The 16,546-nt window shown below is 39.0% G+C and overlaps 1 protein-coding gene across 2 annotated transcripts in view; it reads left to right on the top strand.

The window, feature by feature from the left end:
* Window positions 1-7,244: 7,244 nt before the first annotated feature.
* LEKR1 (leucine, glutamate and lysine rich 1) overlaps window positions 7,245-16,546 on the top strand; it is a 219,359-nt gene continuing 210,057 nt past the window's right edge. Inside the window, exons 1-2 of one of the 2 annotated variants that reach the window (XM_061168190.1) lie at window positions 7,245-7,340; window positions 10,257-10,346. In XM_061168190.1, the coding sequence (XP_061024173.1) occupies window positions 10,299-10,346 (48 nt within the window). In that variant the 5' untranslated portion in view covers window positions 7,245-7,340; window positions 10,257-10,298. The remainder of the gene's footprint in view (window positions 7,341-10,256; window positions 10,347-16,546) is intronic. The other variant, XM_061168193.1, reaches the window with a different exon arrangement.

The following is a 16,546-nucleotide window of genomic DNA, read 5'->3' on the forward strand; positions in this document are numbered from 1 at the left end:
TGCCCCGCCACCGACAGAGACTGTAAAAGAGAAAGGAACCAACTTTGAGTAAGTGGTAGATTCAAAGGGTTGAGACTTTCTATGGCATTTTAGAGTTCCCAGAGTTCTCAAAGCAATCCTGTTTCCTGTTTTCTTGAAGCTTGGTTATTTAGCTCTTCTGCTGATTCTGTGAGGTACCTTTAATATCCTAATAGAATATACATTGATAGTAATAATGAAGACAGATATATATATATTTAGAATGCTATTTGGAATACTTTTTTTAAATTTATAAAACTATTTGTAACTTGCCTTTTTTCATATAAAAAGGAATAGAATCCATTGGGACATTCACCACCAATAAACTACATCATCATTTTTAACAGCTGCACAATCTTCTTGTTTGATAAATTTATTTCATTTTGATACTTCAGATTTTTAAACATTAGAAGCAAGACTGTGATGAACCTTAAGTATTGTGCTAATAAGGAAGAATTTTTCAGAAGCTTACAGCAGACATCCCTTGGAGTCTGTTTGGTCAGAATTGGGTCATAGGCCCATTCCTGATTTAAATCACTGGTAAAGGGAAAGTGGTCAGCAGAATTGACCTAATCATTCCTGGAGTTGGGCGGATTCATGTGTGCTTAGGGGTAGAGGGCGTAGAGGGGAGGATGATGAAGTCTGGATTCCTGAACAAAAGAAAGAAGGGAGAATCAGGTGCCCACTATAATAGTTTTGAACATTTCAAGGTGTTTAAAACATAATGTATTAATTTTTCAACCTTAAAGCAGTGTTTAAGAGTACTAATTGTGGGACTTCCCTGATGGTCCAGTGGTTAACAATCTGCCTTTCAATGCAGGAGGTCAACCCCTGCTTGGGGAACTAAGATCCCATATGCCAGGCCTACATTCTGTAACTAAAGAAAGCCTGCATGTTACAACAAAGACTCAACACAGCCAAAATTGAAAATAAAAAAAAAGTGCTAGTTTCTCTATACCCTTGCAAACCAGGGCTACTATGATTAATCTTTTTCACCTGTTTGATAGTAATGTTTGATTTTTTTATCACTAGTTCATAAGAAAATACTTTTAAGATGATTCACAACTCCTGATTTAATGGCATCAAAGTATCCTATTACTAGAGATGTAAAAAAAAAAAAAAAAAAGAATGACAGGAAAATTACTCTGAGTCTTATAAATTCCATAGTTACCTAAAATTATAGGTACAGAAATATGAACTTCGTATCTATAAAGGTAAAATGAAATCACTGCTGCCAGTCACTTATCAAAAGAAATGTTAGATGCTTCATTAGAATCTATGGAAATTTCAGAAATAAGTAATAATTTCATTTAAAAAGCAAGTTCTTTAAAAAGTTTTATAAGTGTATAAGGCAGTTATCAATTTTTAGTCTTTGATTTCATTGATATTTGTTATAGGCTAGATATTGGAAGCTAAGGTTAAAGAACTGTCAGTACAATAATTTTGAGCATCAAATTGATTATAAAAGTATGAAGTGAGTACTGTTAAGAGCTTTATTCTTTTTGTGTTTTATATTCATGAAAATAAGTCCTGTGGCTGTAGTGTTTCAGCACTGTGACTATAGTTAATAATACTGTACTGTTTATTTGAAAGAAGCTAAGAGAGCATATCTTAAAAGCTGTCATCATAAGAAAAAAAAACTGTATCTGTGTGGTGATGGATGTTAACTAGACTTATTGCCTTTATTTTATAATATAAACAAATATTGAATCATTTTGTTGGATACCTGGAACTAATGTATTTCAGTTATATCTCAATTAAAAATCAATATATTCATATGACAAATATTAACCTATTTGGCACACAGTACATTTTTGGGTGAAGCTCTTATCAGTAATGAACAGGCCACAAGAGTACATGTTTACAATCATCAAAGGGTTCATTGTAGAGCTTGACTTTGAACATGTGAAAATAGATGTTTATTTCTTCAAGGCCTAACCTGTCTCATTGGAAATTCTGTTCAATAATCATATTCTCAGGGCTAAAAAGAATTCAGTACACAGTTTATTGCTGTAGATGACAAAACATTTGAACTCCTGGAGAGAAGTGCTATTTAAACATTGTGACCTTCATTTTATTAGGTACTCAAGTTTACACTGCACATGTGATGGATTAAAAAATATACAAGAGTCTAAACTCACAAATAGTATTTTGTGTTCAAGGCACCTCTAGAACCGAGTTATTTAGGGTTCAAAATAGACAAAATAGATTTACAAAGGAGTCTAACTATTGATTAATAGTTTAAAAAAATCCTATTTGGAAAGGAAATCCTATCCACATCTTGGTGGGAAGTACAAAAAGCAAGTGGTCTCCTGTAGCTGACTTTTTTTTTGTTTTTAACGAAGCTGTATGGGAAAAGTTGTGAAAAAGGTAAGTATAAGACAAAGTTACATTTCCAGAATTAAATACTTCTTGAGCATTACATGCTCATGCTCAGTCATGTCCGACTCTTTGCGACCCCATAGACTGTAGCCTGGCTGGCTCTTATGTCCATGAAACTGTCCAGGCAAGAATACCAGAGTGGGTTGCCATTTCGTACTCCAGGAGATCTTTCCTACCCAGGGATCAAACCCGTGTCTTCTGCGTTGGCAGGCAGATTCTTTACCACTGTGCCACCTGGGAAGCCACTGTAGGTATTTACATGTGACATATCCAAAATAGCCTAAGGCCCTGTGGGTACTGGCTGGCTGGCAGGGTCAGCTAACACAATACAGGAGGCCCAGGTGCTCCTGCTGACATTCACATTCAGTCCAAGAGTGCTTCAGTGCTCGTGAGTTGGGTCATTCCCTTGGCTACTTCTATCTTTTTGAGTGAGAGTAAACAATAAATAGAAGGCAATGACAACCCACTCCAGTACTCTTGCCTGGAAAATCCCATGGATGGAAGAGCCTGGTAGGCTGCAGTCCATGGGGTCGCTAGGAGTCAGACATGACTGAAGCGACTCAGCAGCAGGAGCAAACAATAAACAAGATCTGACTGAGTTATGTTTGGAAAGATTGCAGTATATGAGACACTGTACATGAAATGCCTGGAAAGAGCCTAGTAAATGTTGACGTTTAAAAACTGCACTTGTATTGGATGGAACCCAGAAATAGCAGTGAAAGCCATTGTTGCTTTCAGTCTGGGACTCATCTGCAACCATTTTTATTCATACTTTTGAGGAGGTAGTGTTGTACTGTGTTCTGATTCACCAGATAAAAATAAAGTTGGGCTAACTGTGATTTTAGGGGTTCCCAAGGGGTTTAGCAGTGAAGAATCTACCTGCAATGTAGAAAACTCGGGTTCAATCACTGGGTTGGGAAGATCCTCTGGAGAAGGAAATGGCAACCCACTCCAGTATTCTTGCCTGGGAAATCCCATGGACAGAAGAGCCTGGAGGGCTACAGTCCATGGGATCACAAGAGTCAGACATGACTTAGCGACATAACAATTGTAATTTTGCCATGCTCCCATTGTACAGTTTTGAGGGCACTTTAAAATGAGTGATCTTGGATAGAATTCCTAATCTTTATATTAGACTTGAAGACAAAAGTGCCTATTTTCCCACATGCTTTTCATGTGGGGATAGGAAGAGGAGAGGAAGGGGCATAATACTACTTACCAGAATGACTGGCATGAATGGCAATGCTGTGCTGGATAATTAAGTAAATTCAAATTCATAACAGAAACAGAAGCATAGACATTGTGTTCTCATAAATGTTAACATTTACCTAGACAGCATTTAAAAAAATAGAGACATTAGTTCGCCAACAAAGGTTTGTGTAGTCAAAGTTATGGTTTTTTCAGTAGTCATGTATGGATGTGAGAGTTGGACTATAAAGAAAGCTGAGCACAGAAGAACTAATGCTTTTGAACTGTGGTGTTGGAGAAGACTCTTGAGAGTCCCTTGGACTGCAAGGAGATCCAACCAGTCCATCCTGAAGGAAATCAGTCCTGAATATTCATTGGAAGGACTGATGCTGAAGCTGAAACTCCAATACTTTGGCCACCTGATGCAAAGAGCAGACTCACTGGAAAAGCCCAGGATGCTGGGGAAGATTGAAGGTGGGAGGAGATGGGGATGACAGAGGATGAGATGGTTGGATGACATCACCAACTCAATGGACATGAGTTTGAGTAAACTCCAGGAGATGGTGATGGACAGGGAGGCCTGGCGTGCTGCAGTCCACAGTGTCACAGAGTCAGACATGACTTGGCGACTGAACTGAAATGTTAACGTGACAACACAGAGTTGTGTGAACCACGTGGAAAGCCCTAGGTTATCACTTTATATAGACTCTACTCCAAAAACTAGGAAGAATTTGTTTTTTTCTATCTCGGGGTCATTCCCCTGAGAAAAACTAGCAGAAGAAAAATTATAATAAAGGGTCACAGTCAGTTCAGTCGTTCAGTCACGTCCAACTCTTTGTGACCCCATGGACTGCAGCACGCCAGGCCTCCCTGTCCATCACCAACTCATGGGGCTTGCTTAAACTCATGTCCATTGTCATCCTCTGTCATCACCTTCTCCTCCCGCCTTCAACCTTTCCCAGCATCAGGGTCTTTTCCAGTGAGTCAGTTCTTTGCATCAGGTGGCCAAAGTATTGGAGTTTCAGCTTCAGCATCAGTCCTTCCAACCAATATTCAGGACAGATTTCCTTTAGGATGGACTGGTTTGGTCTCCTTACTGTCCGAGGGACTCTCAAGAGTCTTCTCCAACATTACAGTTCAAAAGCATCAATTCTTCGGCTCTCAGCTTTCTTTATAGTCCAACTCTCACATCCATACATGACTACTGGAAAAATCATAGCTTTGACTAGACGGACCTTTGTTGGCAAAGGAATGTCTCTGCTTTTTAATATGCTATCTAGGTTGGTCATAGCTTTTCTTCAAAGAGCAAGTGTCTTTTAATTTCATGGCTGCAGTCACCACCTGCAGTGATTTTGGAGACCCCCAAAATAAAGTCTGTTTCCATTGCTTCCTCATCTATTTGCCATGAAGTGATGGGACCGGATGCCATGATCTTCATTTTCTGAATGTTGAATTTTAAGCCAACTTCTTCACTCTCCTCTTTCACTTCCATCAAGAGGCTCTTTAGTTCTTCTTCGCTTTCTGCCATATACAGAAGAGGCTAAAAGGAGTTCAATTTGGTTTTCACTGATTATTTTTAAAAGTCGCTGTAAAAAAGTGAAACTTATACAGTTTAAAATTGAAAAAGAGGATAAAACAAAACTTTATTCAATATGTCCAATGATGGAAATGCTTTAAATTCTACTTCAGTTCCAGTACGGCTAATAATGGGGTAGGGAAAAGGACTGGAAAAACAAAAAGGACAAGGAAAGAAACCTGAAGAGTCAGAGGCAAAGACTGAGACCCACTGAGAGCAAAAAAAAAAAAAAAAAACCAAAACAAAACACCAAAACACACACCAACAACAGGAAGAGGCTTATTTGATTACTCTTTTAAAACTTTTTTTTTTTTTTAAAAACCTGTTTTGTAACTCCCTGCTACAATTCTTTATCTTCTTTTTTTTTCCCTAAGCAATGCTTTACTGGGACTCATGTGCAGCACAAGGGAGCAAAAACAAGGAACACTTTCTCCTGCTTGCTCCCTGAGGTGGGTGGGCTGGTTCCTTATGCCCAATGAGGGTAGGGCTGGGTGCTGTGGTGTTTAGGAATACAACTTTTCATTGCTACTCTTTCAACAAGGGCTATACTTCACAATTTTTCAACATTTTATCCTTGAAATTCTTATTGGGTCTACCAATGTCAACAAAACTTTCTTTGATGATGAAAATATTCTCTCTATATGCTGTCTCATGTGGTAGCAACATGTAACTACTGAGTACTTGAAATATGGCTAGTGCAATACATGGATGAAATTTGAAATTTTATTTCATTTTAACAAAATTAAGTAGTCACGTGTGATTATCTTATTGGACAGTGTGAAGGTCTAGTGTACATTTACAGTGGAAGGAAAATTGGTCTCAATGCCAATGTACAGATGGATAAGCACAGGTGAGATGTGACCACACAATGAATTACAGTCTTGCAGCTGCATCTTCTCCCACCCTTAGTTTCCTTATCATATATACAAAGTACTCAAATATTATCAATGCTAATAATCATCCAATAGCCAAACTGACTTCAGAAGAGCTATCCTGCTTTAGGTGTGCAATTCCTATTCAGGATGAAGCACTGGTTGGATCTGGATGAATTTTTTGTGTTACCTACACCCCCATTGTTACAAAACGGGAACAATCCTGCCTTCATTGTTCCTCAAAGAAATAGGCTGAGGGTGAACACCCCTGAAAGTTCTTTGCAAGACTCATAAACATACTGTACTTGACCACTTCATTGGCTGTCCTGTGCTTCCCTTAATTCTTGCTTATCTCTTCCAGATGAAGAAAGATGCTCTCTTTTAGGGAATGGAAACAAAAAGTCACTTAGGTGTTGGGGCAAAAATACCAGTCAGGTTAAGTGCATTTTATATATTTTTTGTATTCACTCAACCTCATTTCATTCAATAGTAGTAAGTCTCTTCCCCTGCTAGCAAGCCATGAATGTTTTATTTCTTAGAAGAGCTGCATTTTGGATCTCATAAAATCCTGTAAAGGGAAAGATCTGTACTGAGAATGAGATCCCTGCATGGATTTAGTCACTGAGCACCACCCCAGCCTGGTATGCAGTTGCTAGTTGGGCAGTAGGTCATCAATAAACTCTTTTCAAGGAAGAAAAGGAAGTAAGTAATGTGTAAGGGTGGACAACCTTCTATAAATAAATTGTGGACTAGCGGTCTCAAGAGATCCTTTGAACTAAGCCCTTCATCTCGACAACTTTTGGACTCGGATGAAAATTTTACCAACGCCTTCCCAATTAACTTGCCCTCCCTGTAGTGACTGAGACCATAAGTTCCCTTTACACACCCATGACCTCTAGGGATCTTCTTTCCGGTCAAGAACAGTAACTGCCCACTGGCGCGTCCGGCACAAGGGCCCTGGGGTCAGGGGTGAGAGGTAGACCGACTTCGTTCTCCACCTCTGCCACCGTCATTCCAACACAGAAATGTCTGCCTCCAGCCCGCCCTCCTCTGCCTCGCCTTTCGCATCCCCTGCCTCCCACTCACAGCATCCAGGGTAAGCTGAGCCAGTTCTTTGACCCCAGCCAGGCGGCTTCAAGCTTCCGTCAAGAACTTGGCCCGGGGCGGCGCAGGGGTGTCCTGCTTCCGCGTTGGCGAGCGGCGTGGGTCGTGACGTCACCGCGCCTTGACGTCAGGCCGACGTGCAGCACGGTCTCCTGGGAGACCAGGAAAGCCGTTTTGCCCCCGGCGGAATCGAAGTATAGGTGAGAGACAAGGAAAGGCTTTTTTGAGCCCGGGAATGACCTGGTCCCGGCGCGCAGTTCCGAAGAAGAGGCGTGCTGGCAGCTCGGGGGCAGAGCCGGAAAGCCGAGCCGTGGTGCTGCGCCCGGGGAATGGGCCCCGCGCCCTGCCTCTGCCCCCAGCTGCTGCCTCTGTCGATCTTCGCGAGCCTTTCCGGCTGGGCGCCCTCTTCTCCCCTGAGAACGCGGCTAGGATAGGCCTCATCCCTGCACCTCCTCTTCTTCCCGCCTCCACGGGTCCCGAGGGGACGGGGTTATAAAGGGACAGATTTCAAAACCCTTGCAGCTGATTTTGGCTGGACTTGCAGTTAGTTTCTATTTGGAAAATCCTGCCCCTTCAGAAGGTCTCAGAATGTGAACTCCCTCTTCACCTGACCCTGACCTCATCTATGGTGATTCACACACACTAAAGGAATAGTTCTTTAGGGAAGGGCCTGAAAGCTGAACGTGAGTTAATGTCCCAGCGTGACACTGGTGTCATGAAGGGAGTCGGAAGTGAACGACTGGGGACGGGTCTGTATTTTTGACATCTTCCTTGTAATCCTGTCAGAGCAGGTTCGCAAATACCTTCGCGGCTGCTGTGGGTTATCACCGCACCTCATGTCGAAGAACAGTTGACAAAGTGTGTAATGTCTGAGAATAAAAGGGCCTCTTTTGATTTAAAAAGAAAAAAGCAAAATAATGAAAGAGTAAATTAAAAGTTAAAAAAAAAATTCCCTCTTGCCTAAAGGGAAAGAGACCTCTCCCATCCCTTTCTTGGGAAACCTCTTATGGCTGTGTGCTTCCTCTGTTCCTTTAACATGTATGTATGCAAATCTTTTGAAGACCCAGAATATTTTTCTGGAGGACCTGGGAGCCATTTAAAATGTAGACATCAAGGGAAACAGGGCCCATATCTCCATATTACTTTGGGGTTTAGTGCTTCTAGTAACCAAGTGCTTTGTCTAGAGATATGTATTCGTTTGAACAAACACTGTTAGCCAGCACAGGTGGCTACTTCAATTACCAGGTGAATTTAAAACAAACTATGAAATAGAGTATAGCAAGCTCTGTTGAGGACTAATTATCTTTTATCTTGAGAACATGTATGTAATGGAGTGTATCTGCTTGGCTGTATTAAAAAGTGGGATTTCTTTCTGTCTTTGTAATCTTATTAGCAGATTATCTGTGCATCACAGTCTAGTTAAATGCTTATGTGATAATAAAATTGCTTCCTTCATTGTGGGGAAATTTTCTAGATGGCAGGATTTTTAAAATTTTCCTCAATAATCAGACCTACCAGTTCTTCCCACCCAGTATAATAAGGCCACAAAATTGGACTAGATTTACAATAACGAAACTGTTCCAATGTGCCACTAGATTCATGCTCTCAAATACGTTTAGGTGTGAAATTTTAAAAAGGAAATTTTAGGAAAAATTCTGCTCACAATAGTTTCATTAAGATGAAGCCATCTTATTTTACTGATGGTGAGCTCACTGTAAAATAACAGAAATGAGAATAATAAGCTTTCTGTGAATAATGAGCTCTTGCCACATCACTGTGACAGCCTGCCAAATATCAGATTGTTATGTACTTGGCTATGTGGGCCAGTGTTCACTATGTTAGTTAACTTTACTCTCTCTGTCCACACACATTGTATTACCTTTATCTTTAGGTTGGAAGACAGCCCATTAGTTAGTTATTTTAAACAGCAGCTCATTAAACATGGAACTTTGCTAACAAGGGGAATTGGAAATCCACCCTTCCACCAATACTTACACAATTAAAAAAAAAATTCTGCCTCACAGGAACTTTTGTCAATTACAATTTTCTTGATATCTTGCTATGTGGCTGGGATTACTTTTTCTGATAGAGTACTGTGCCTCTTTAGTCTCTGTTTGTCAAAATCTTGTCCTGACCAAAAGTAAACCTCTTCAGGACACCTTTGCTAATTCCCCATTCCCATGAGGAAGATAAGACATTTTTTTACCCGGAACTTCTAGATCGTTCTTCATCTACAGCTCCTGGCCCTCAGGCCTTTCCTGCTGTGGAATTGTGCCTATATTATCTTACTCTGCTGTCCCCCTTCACTTCCCATATATACGTGTGTGTATATATATATATATGTATCTGTATACACCCATACATATGAATGAACATCTCTCACTTCTTGAAACTGGACTGTCTATTCTTTCTCCTTATTTGGGAAACATTAAAAAAATAAGAACTCAAAGTGCCCCTTCATTAATCTTGTGTGGTTTTATGAAAGTAATGATAGAGTTTTATATTGAATTGTTTTATTATAAAATGAAAAATTTTAAAGTAAAACATCTGTGTAAAAATTATATAAATGTCCACTTTTGGTAAAATTGGCACTTGGCTTCTTATGCTTTAGTGACTTTTCTGTTCAGTGCTTGCCTATCATATTTAACTTGATAACTAAATATTTTTTTCTGTACTTCATTTAAACCAGCATTCATGTCACAGTTGCTTTTTTTAATCTGCTAAACTATTCTATAGATATTTTTTCCAGCAGCTTTTCAGGGGAGAAACTTTTCTTTTAAATGAAATAAATGGATCTGTTTAAAATTTTGTGATCCTTAATCTGTATTTGCAAAACAAATACCTAGTTGTATGCCACTACAGAAGTTACAATTATAAAGTTCCAAAGAAAGAAAATGTTATTTTTAATTCAGTAGTCTCTCTAGTCCTTCCTGTTCTATTGGCCTAATAACCACATGAGAAAACCTCATTTGTACCTTTTAACATTGAGTTGAAGAAACAAACATCTGTGGAAATAGTTATCCCCATTGATTCCCAAATATTTGTAGGAATTTATCTTTTAATTTAAATTTTCTTCATATTGTTTTAATTCTAATTATCACCATCAATGTTTTTAGATTATTTTACTTCAAAGCTCCTTCAGTATATTTTTGGAAATTATGGATCGTCATGTTCCCATGCATGCATTACCTGAAGAAATCCAAAAGGTATGATATTATGTTATTACAGCACAACATTAGGAGAATTTTAACAGTTAATTCTAAAACATGGGAGAATGAATTCAGAGGTTTTATATTTATTTTAGTCAGGGAATCTGCAGTGAATTGATGGAGTGGGGAAGGAAATAATTGTAATAGTAAAAACTGTAGAATTCAATTCAGTGCAAAGAATGTTCAGCCTGTGAAAGAAGCTGGATATATAATTCTGGCATGGTATTTGACCAGGTGTTTTTGGAGCCCTTGTAAAACAAGGGCTCCAGCAACGGCCAAATACTATACTTAGATATTTATCTAGCAGCTTTTCAGGGAAAAAAAAAGAACTGACATAAATGGGTCCGTTTCAAATGTTAAGTAATCCTTATTGTATATTTGCAAAACAAATAATTAGTAGTAAACCACTACAGAAATTTTCAGTTCAGTTCAGTTGCTCAGTCGTGTCTGACTCTTTGTGACCCCATGGACTGCAGCATGCCAGGCCTCTCTGTCCATCACCAACTCCTGGAGTTTAGTCAAACTCATGTCCATTGAGTTGGTGATGCCATCCAACCATCTCATCCTCTGTCATCCCCTTCTGCTCCCGCCTTCAATCTTCCCCCAGCATCCTGGGCTTTTCCAATGAGTCGGCTCTTTGCATCAGGTGGCCAAAGTACTGGAGTTTCAGCTTCAGCATCAGTCCTTCCAGTGAACACCCAGGACTGATCTCTTTTAGGATGGACTGGTTGGATCTCCTTGCAGTCCAAGGGACTCTCAAGAGTCTTCTCCAACACCACAGTTCAAAAGCATCAGTTCTTCCGTGCTCAGCTTTCTTTACAGCCCAACTCTCACATCCATACATGACTACTGGAAAAACCATAGCTTTGACTAGACAGACCTTTGTTGGCGAAGGAATGTCTCTGCTTTTTAATGTGCTGTCTAGGTTTGGTCATAACTTTTCTTCCAAGGACCAAAAAATTTTAGTTTGTAACTTTTTTTTTTTTAATAATTTTTATTTATTCATGGCTGTGCTGGGTCTTCATTGGTGTGCAAGGGCTTTCTCTATTTGCAGGGAGTGGGGGCTACTCTTTGTTGCAGGCCTGAGAGCACACAGATTTCAGTAGTTGTGGCACATGGGCTTAGTTGCTCCGCAGCATGTGGAATCTTCTGGATCAGGAAGACCTATGTCCTCTGCATTGGCAGGCTGCATTGGCACAGTCCACTGTGCCACCTGGGAAGTCCTAGTTTGTAACTTTTTGTGATGCAAAAATTTTAAGGGTGTCTCTCTATAAGGGTCTATTTCAGTTTCACCTTAATTCTTATCTTTTACCATGTTTTAAGGCCTTTTATAGATATCAACTCATTTAATCTGGTTAACATTCAATTCTTTTCACCATTGCTAAGCTATTTTCCTGCCTGTTAATTTATATCTGTCCTCAGGTAAAATCATTTCTCCCATATTTACTGTGGCAATGCATACATTGCTAACAGCGTAATTAAAAATATCTCTTTGAAACAGATTGACAAATTATGAATTAAAACCTCAAACCTTAACTGTCATTTATCATTCAGTTTTTAAGGTAAATCTATAGTCAGTTTAAGATTAATCACCAGTCCATTAGTTTTTAATTAAAAACTGCAGTCAGCTCTCAGGTATATTTTTATCTTTTATGCATGTAATGCCTGTTATCATTAATCATGCCATGGATTTAATTTGATGCTTACTTCTACTGCACGTCCTTTAGATTTATGTAAACTGCAGTCTAGCAGGACCTGGAAGGGAAGTCCAGTTACCTTTAAAGACCTTTTAAACCATTGCACTTAATTCGCTTCACCTTTAAAGTTAGATATAAGAGAAAGTTCAGAGAGAGCTCAGCTTTGCTATGCTTACCTGAGAAATGGTACCTAGATGTGTTTGAATACATGGAGTGTCCTCGCACTCCCTCAAATGATTTCCTTCCATGTCCTAGCCTGGTATGGTAGAGATAAAAAGAAACAAAACAAAACAATCTGCAAGAAATAATACCCATACTCAGATACCAGTCTTCTGTTAGGAAGCAGATATATAATGACATGAAAAAAAAAAAAGACCCTAAAAGACAATGTTGATTTAAATGTCATGTAAGATACTATCTTCTCTGAAAATAGAGAAATTGGGGAGGGTAATCCCTGAATATCATGATGGTCAAGGGAAGATCTTTTTGCAGAAAATAGAACTGGAATTGGCCCTTGAAAGTAAAGTACTCCTAGAGACAGACAGGGAAAAGGGTATTCTGGACTAAGTGATCAAAAACTCACTGTTAAGAAAAAAAACTGGCCAGGGTAGAAAATGTTTAATAACGTCAGTGTTTTAAATGCATGAAAGAGTATGTGTTTATTTTAACAGAGTTTTAGTCCCTTGGGCTGCAAGGAGATCCAACCAGTCCATCCTAAAGGAGATCAGTCCTGGGTGTTCATTGGAAGGACTGATGTTGAAGCTGAAACTCCAATACTTTGGCCACCTGATGCAAAGAGCCGACTCATTTGAAAAGACCCTGATGCTGGGAAAGATTGAGGGCAGGAGGAGAAGGGGACAACAGAGGATGAGATGGTTGGATGGCGTCACCAACCATGACTCAATGGACATGGGTTTGGGTGTACTCCAGCAGTTGGTGATGGACAGGGAGGCCTGGCATGCTGCAGTTCATGGGGTTGCAAAGAGTCGGACATGACTGAGCAACTGAACTGAACTGAATGAGTTGAAGAATGTGGTTTTTTTCTTGTTTAAGATACTTATATAAGTAAATTTTTAAAAAATGCTAAAACTAATCATTTTATAAATACACTTATATTCTCAAATCTTAAATGACAGGGAGCTGTCCGTGTAATGCAGAGAGGTGGGGAGGCCAGGAGTAGCTTAGCTGCCTAAGGCCCTGGACAAGTGAGTTGATTGTAGCCCTTGGTCTGCTGAATGCTTAGCCTGTAAAGTGCATCTTTGCAGTTTTTCAGACTGAAGTTAGATACACTTGTACAACAAGTATTTATCAAGTGCCTATAGTGTGGCAGACACTGTTTTGGGTACTTGATTATAAAGCAACCAAAAATATGCACATGCATCCCACATCCTGTTAGAGCTTGTTTTGGGAATGTCAGTTACTCGTTTTCCATAACTTCTTACCTAATATTTGATTCCTCTAGATTGTCCATAATGTAACTGGTTAAAGCATATTTATTTAGTCAGCTTACATACATCATTCTATATACAAGCGTGTTAAACAGATATATAAGCTTATACTAGTAATAAGAGTACTTCAGATTAGAACCATTTCATTATTAAAGTTTAGTCGCTCAGTCGTGTCCAGTTTTTTGCAACCACATGGACTCCTCTGTCCATGGGATTTTCTAGGCAAGAGTACTGAAGTGGGTAGCCATTTCCTTCTCCAGAGGATCTTCCTGACCCAGGGATCGAACCCGGGTCTCCCACATTGTAGACAGACGCTTTACCATCTGAGCCACCAGGGATTTCATTATTAAGATAAAACAAATCTTAGCCTTTCATAATGACTTGGAAATTGTGCTGTAGTTCTTTATGGGATAAGAAAGGACGGGTGGGTCAGTGTACAGTGACACAGAGGACTTTTAGAGACTTTTTTCGTTGTTCTTTTGTTCACTTTTTGTGTTAGTTTTTATGCAGGTTCTTCCTTCTAGGGGATTCCCTGGTGACTCAGATGGTAAAGAATCTGCCTGCAATGCAGGAGCCCCGGGTTCGATCTCTGGGTCAGGAAGATCTCCTGGAGAAGGAAATGGCAACCCACACCAGTATTCTTGCCTGGAAAATCCCGTAGACAGAGAAGCCTGGCAGGCTGCAGTCCATGGGGTTGCGAAGAGTCAGACACGACTGAGTGACTAACACTAATGGCTTCTTTCTAGAGAAGCCCCTGCCGTGTTCCCTTTTTCGCTGTGTGTAGGCAAGAAAGGTTAGTGTAGAAATCAGGAAAGAGAAGTGGGGGAAATCTTTTTCCCTCTGTACTTTTGCTGTATAATGTGAAAATAGGATGGTTGATCAATTACTTGAAAGATATATGATAAAGGAAATGGAAATGACTGTACTACACTATACACACACTAGTGAAATAGGTAGCAATAGGTAAGAGTTGTGAGAGAATATAAATGTGGTGGGGGAGATGGCCAACAAAGGAAAAGTGTGGAGAATACGGATAATACTAAGCTCTAGTTAGTCCATTACCTTATTAGAAAGAGAAGATTGTTAAATCGTCTCACCACTAGTCTCATCTTCTTAGGAAATCTTAGGGAAGAAAGAAAAAGATAATCTTTTGACAACCACTCCCAGATCTTTTTGTTTTTTTAATCACAATTTCTGACTGAGCATAAACACATTTCAGATTCCCATCTCCCCAAGTAGCAGAAAATGTCAAATGGACTAATGGGCTGGAAGGCAAGACCATACTCATCCCTTGTCTGCTGCTGGACTCTACAGCTTACTTCCTTGTGTACTTAGATTATATCTCTAAATATACTCTCTAAACAAAGTTGACTCCTACCTGTTTCTGACTTCCAATAAGTAGCAGCTTTGCTGGAATTTTCATCTAGCAGACTGAAAGCAGAATGCACTTGTAATGATAGTACACTTCGTGTTTAGTATTTTATTGCCACAATTAAAACTAAAACACTTAGAGATTAGCAAAATAATAATTCCATATTTCTTCCCTTCCTGAATGTGCACCTATTTCAGAAACATATGGACTCTTTTTAGAAAGAAGAACAATGAGTAATATTCCTTTTTGCTGTTTTTGCTAGAAGATATACACAGAAATCAGAACAACCTCAACAGTCAGTGGAAAAATCAGTTATTTTGCAAAAGTAGAACTGGTCTCTTGTTTTTTTTTAATGGTGACAAAATGAGCACTACTAATAGGATTTTAGCCTCAGGAGATATTTATTATCACAGGACACAAAGTAAAATAAAGAGACCAGAGTTGTTTATTTTATAAAACAGAAGTGGCACTGCAAGGGCTGGAGAGCACACTGTTCTTTCTGGGATAACAATCCCTTTCCCTACCAGCAACAGCTCATTTTGTCCTGTTTCAGTAATTTTAGTACTTTGGAACTTTGAGATTTATTCAGAATAACAGTTTTATATTTCCAAGCACAGGTTGTCATTGCCAGAAAAAATAAACTTAATTTTCCAGGTCATTTTGGGCCACTGTGGCTAGGATCAGATTTTGTGTTGAATTAAAGTAGAGGAAAAGGAGAGAAAATTGTCGTTGAAACATTAGTGCTATTATCCTGGAAAAGCAGTGATATGTCTGTGTGTGGGGGTATATGTGTTGTCTTTTTAAGCAATTGTAGTTTTGAAACTAATGAAAAAAGACATAAGCTGTATAATTTTTGAAGAGACTGTTCACTTAATATTGTGACCCAAGAGAGGTCATTAGGGAAAACTTAAAAAAAAAATAACTATGAGTATTGAAAATTCTGTATTTGTTAATTTGTAGTCCAAAATACTTTCGCTGCCTGGCCATAGAGAGTCCCAGAATTTACCAAGGTGAAGTTTTCTAGAAAAATAGGTGTTGGGGTAAATATACTTTGGAGGTATATTTAAATCTAAACATAGGCATGTCATGTATAATTTGTATATGAAAACAACACTTCTTAAAATTGCTTATTGAAATTTCTCTGTGGATTAATCTCTAGCATTTTAGTACCAGCTTTATTTATTTTATATTTTGTTAGTTTGAAACCAAACCTTTTCTTTCAAGATCAGGGTAAACTCACAAGCAGTTGTGAGAAATGATACCAAGAGATCTCATGTACCCTTCTCCCAACTTTTTCCAATGGTATCATCTGGCAAAACTACTAGATATCACAACCAGACATTGACATTGACACAGATAAGGATTCTGTGACAACAGAGATTTCATTCTTTTAATGGCTGAGTAATATTCCATTCACATCTTCTTTATCTGTTCATCTGTTGATGGACACTGAAGTTGTTTCCTTATCTTGGGCATTGTAAATAATGCTGCTGTGAACACTGTGGTGCATGTATCTTTTTGAATCAGTATTTTCATTTTTATCTGGATATATACCCAGCACTGGAATTGCTGTATCATATGGTAGTTCTAGTTTTAGGGATTTTTTTTTTTGAGAAACCTCCATTCTGTTTGCAAAAGTGGTTGCACCAATTTATATTTCCACTAACAGTGTCTGAGGAT

Source organism: Dama dama, chromosome 19 (genome assembly GCF_033118175.1).
Source record: "Dama dama isolate Ldn47 chromosome 19, ASM3311817v1, whole genome shotgun sequence".
NCBI lineage: Eukaryota > Metazoa > Chordata > Mammalia > Artiodactyla > Cervidae > Dama > Dama dama.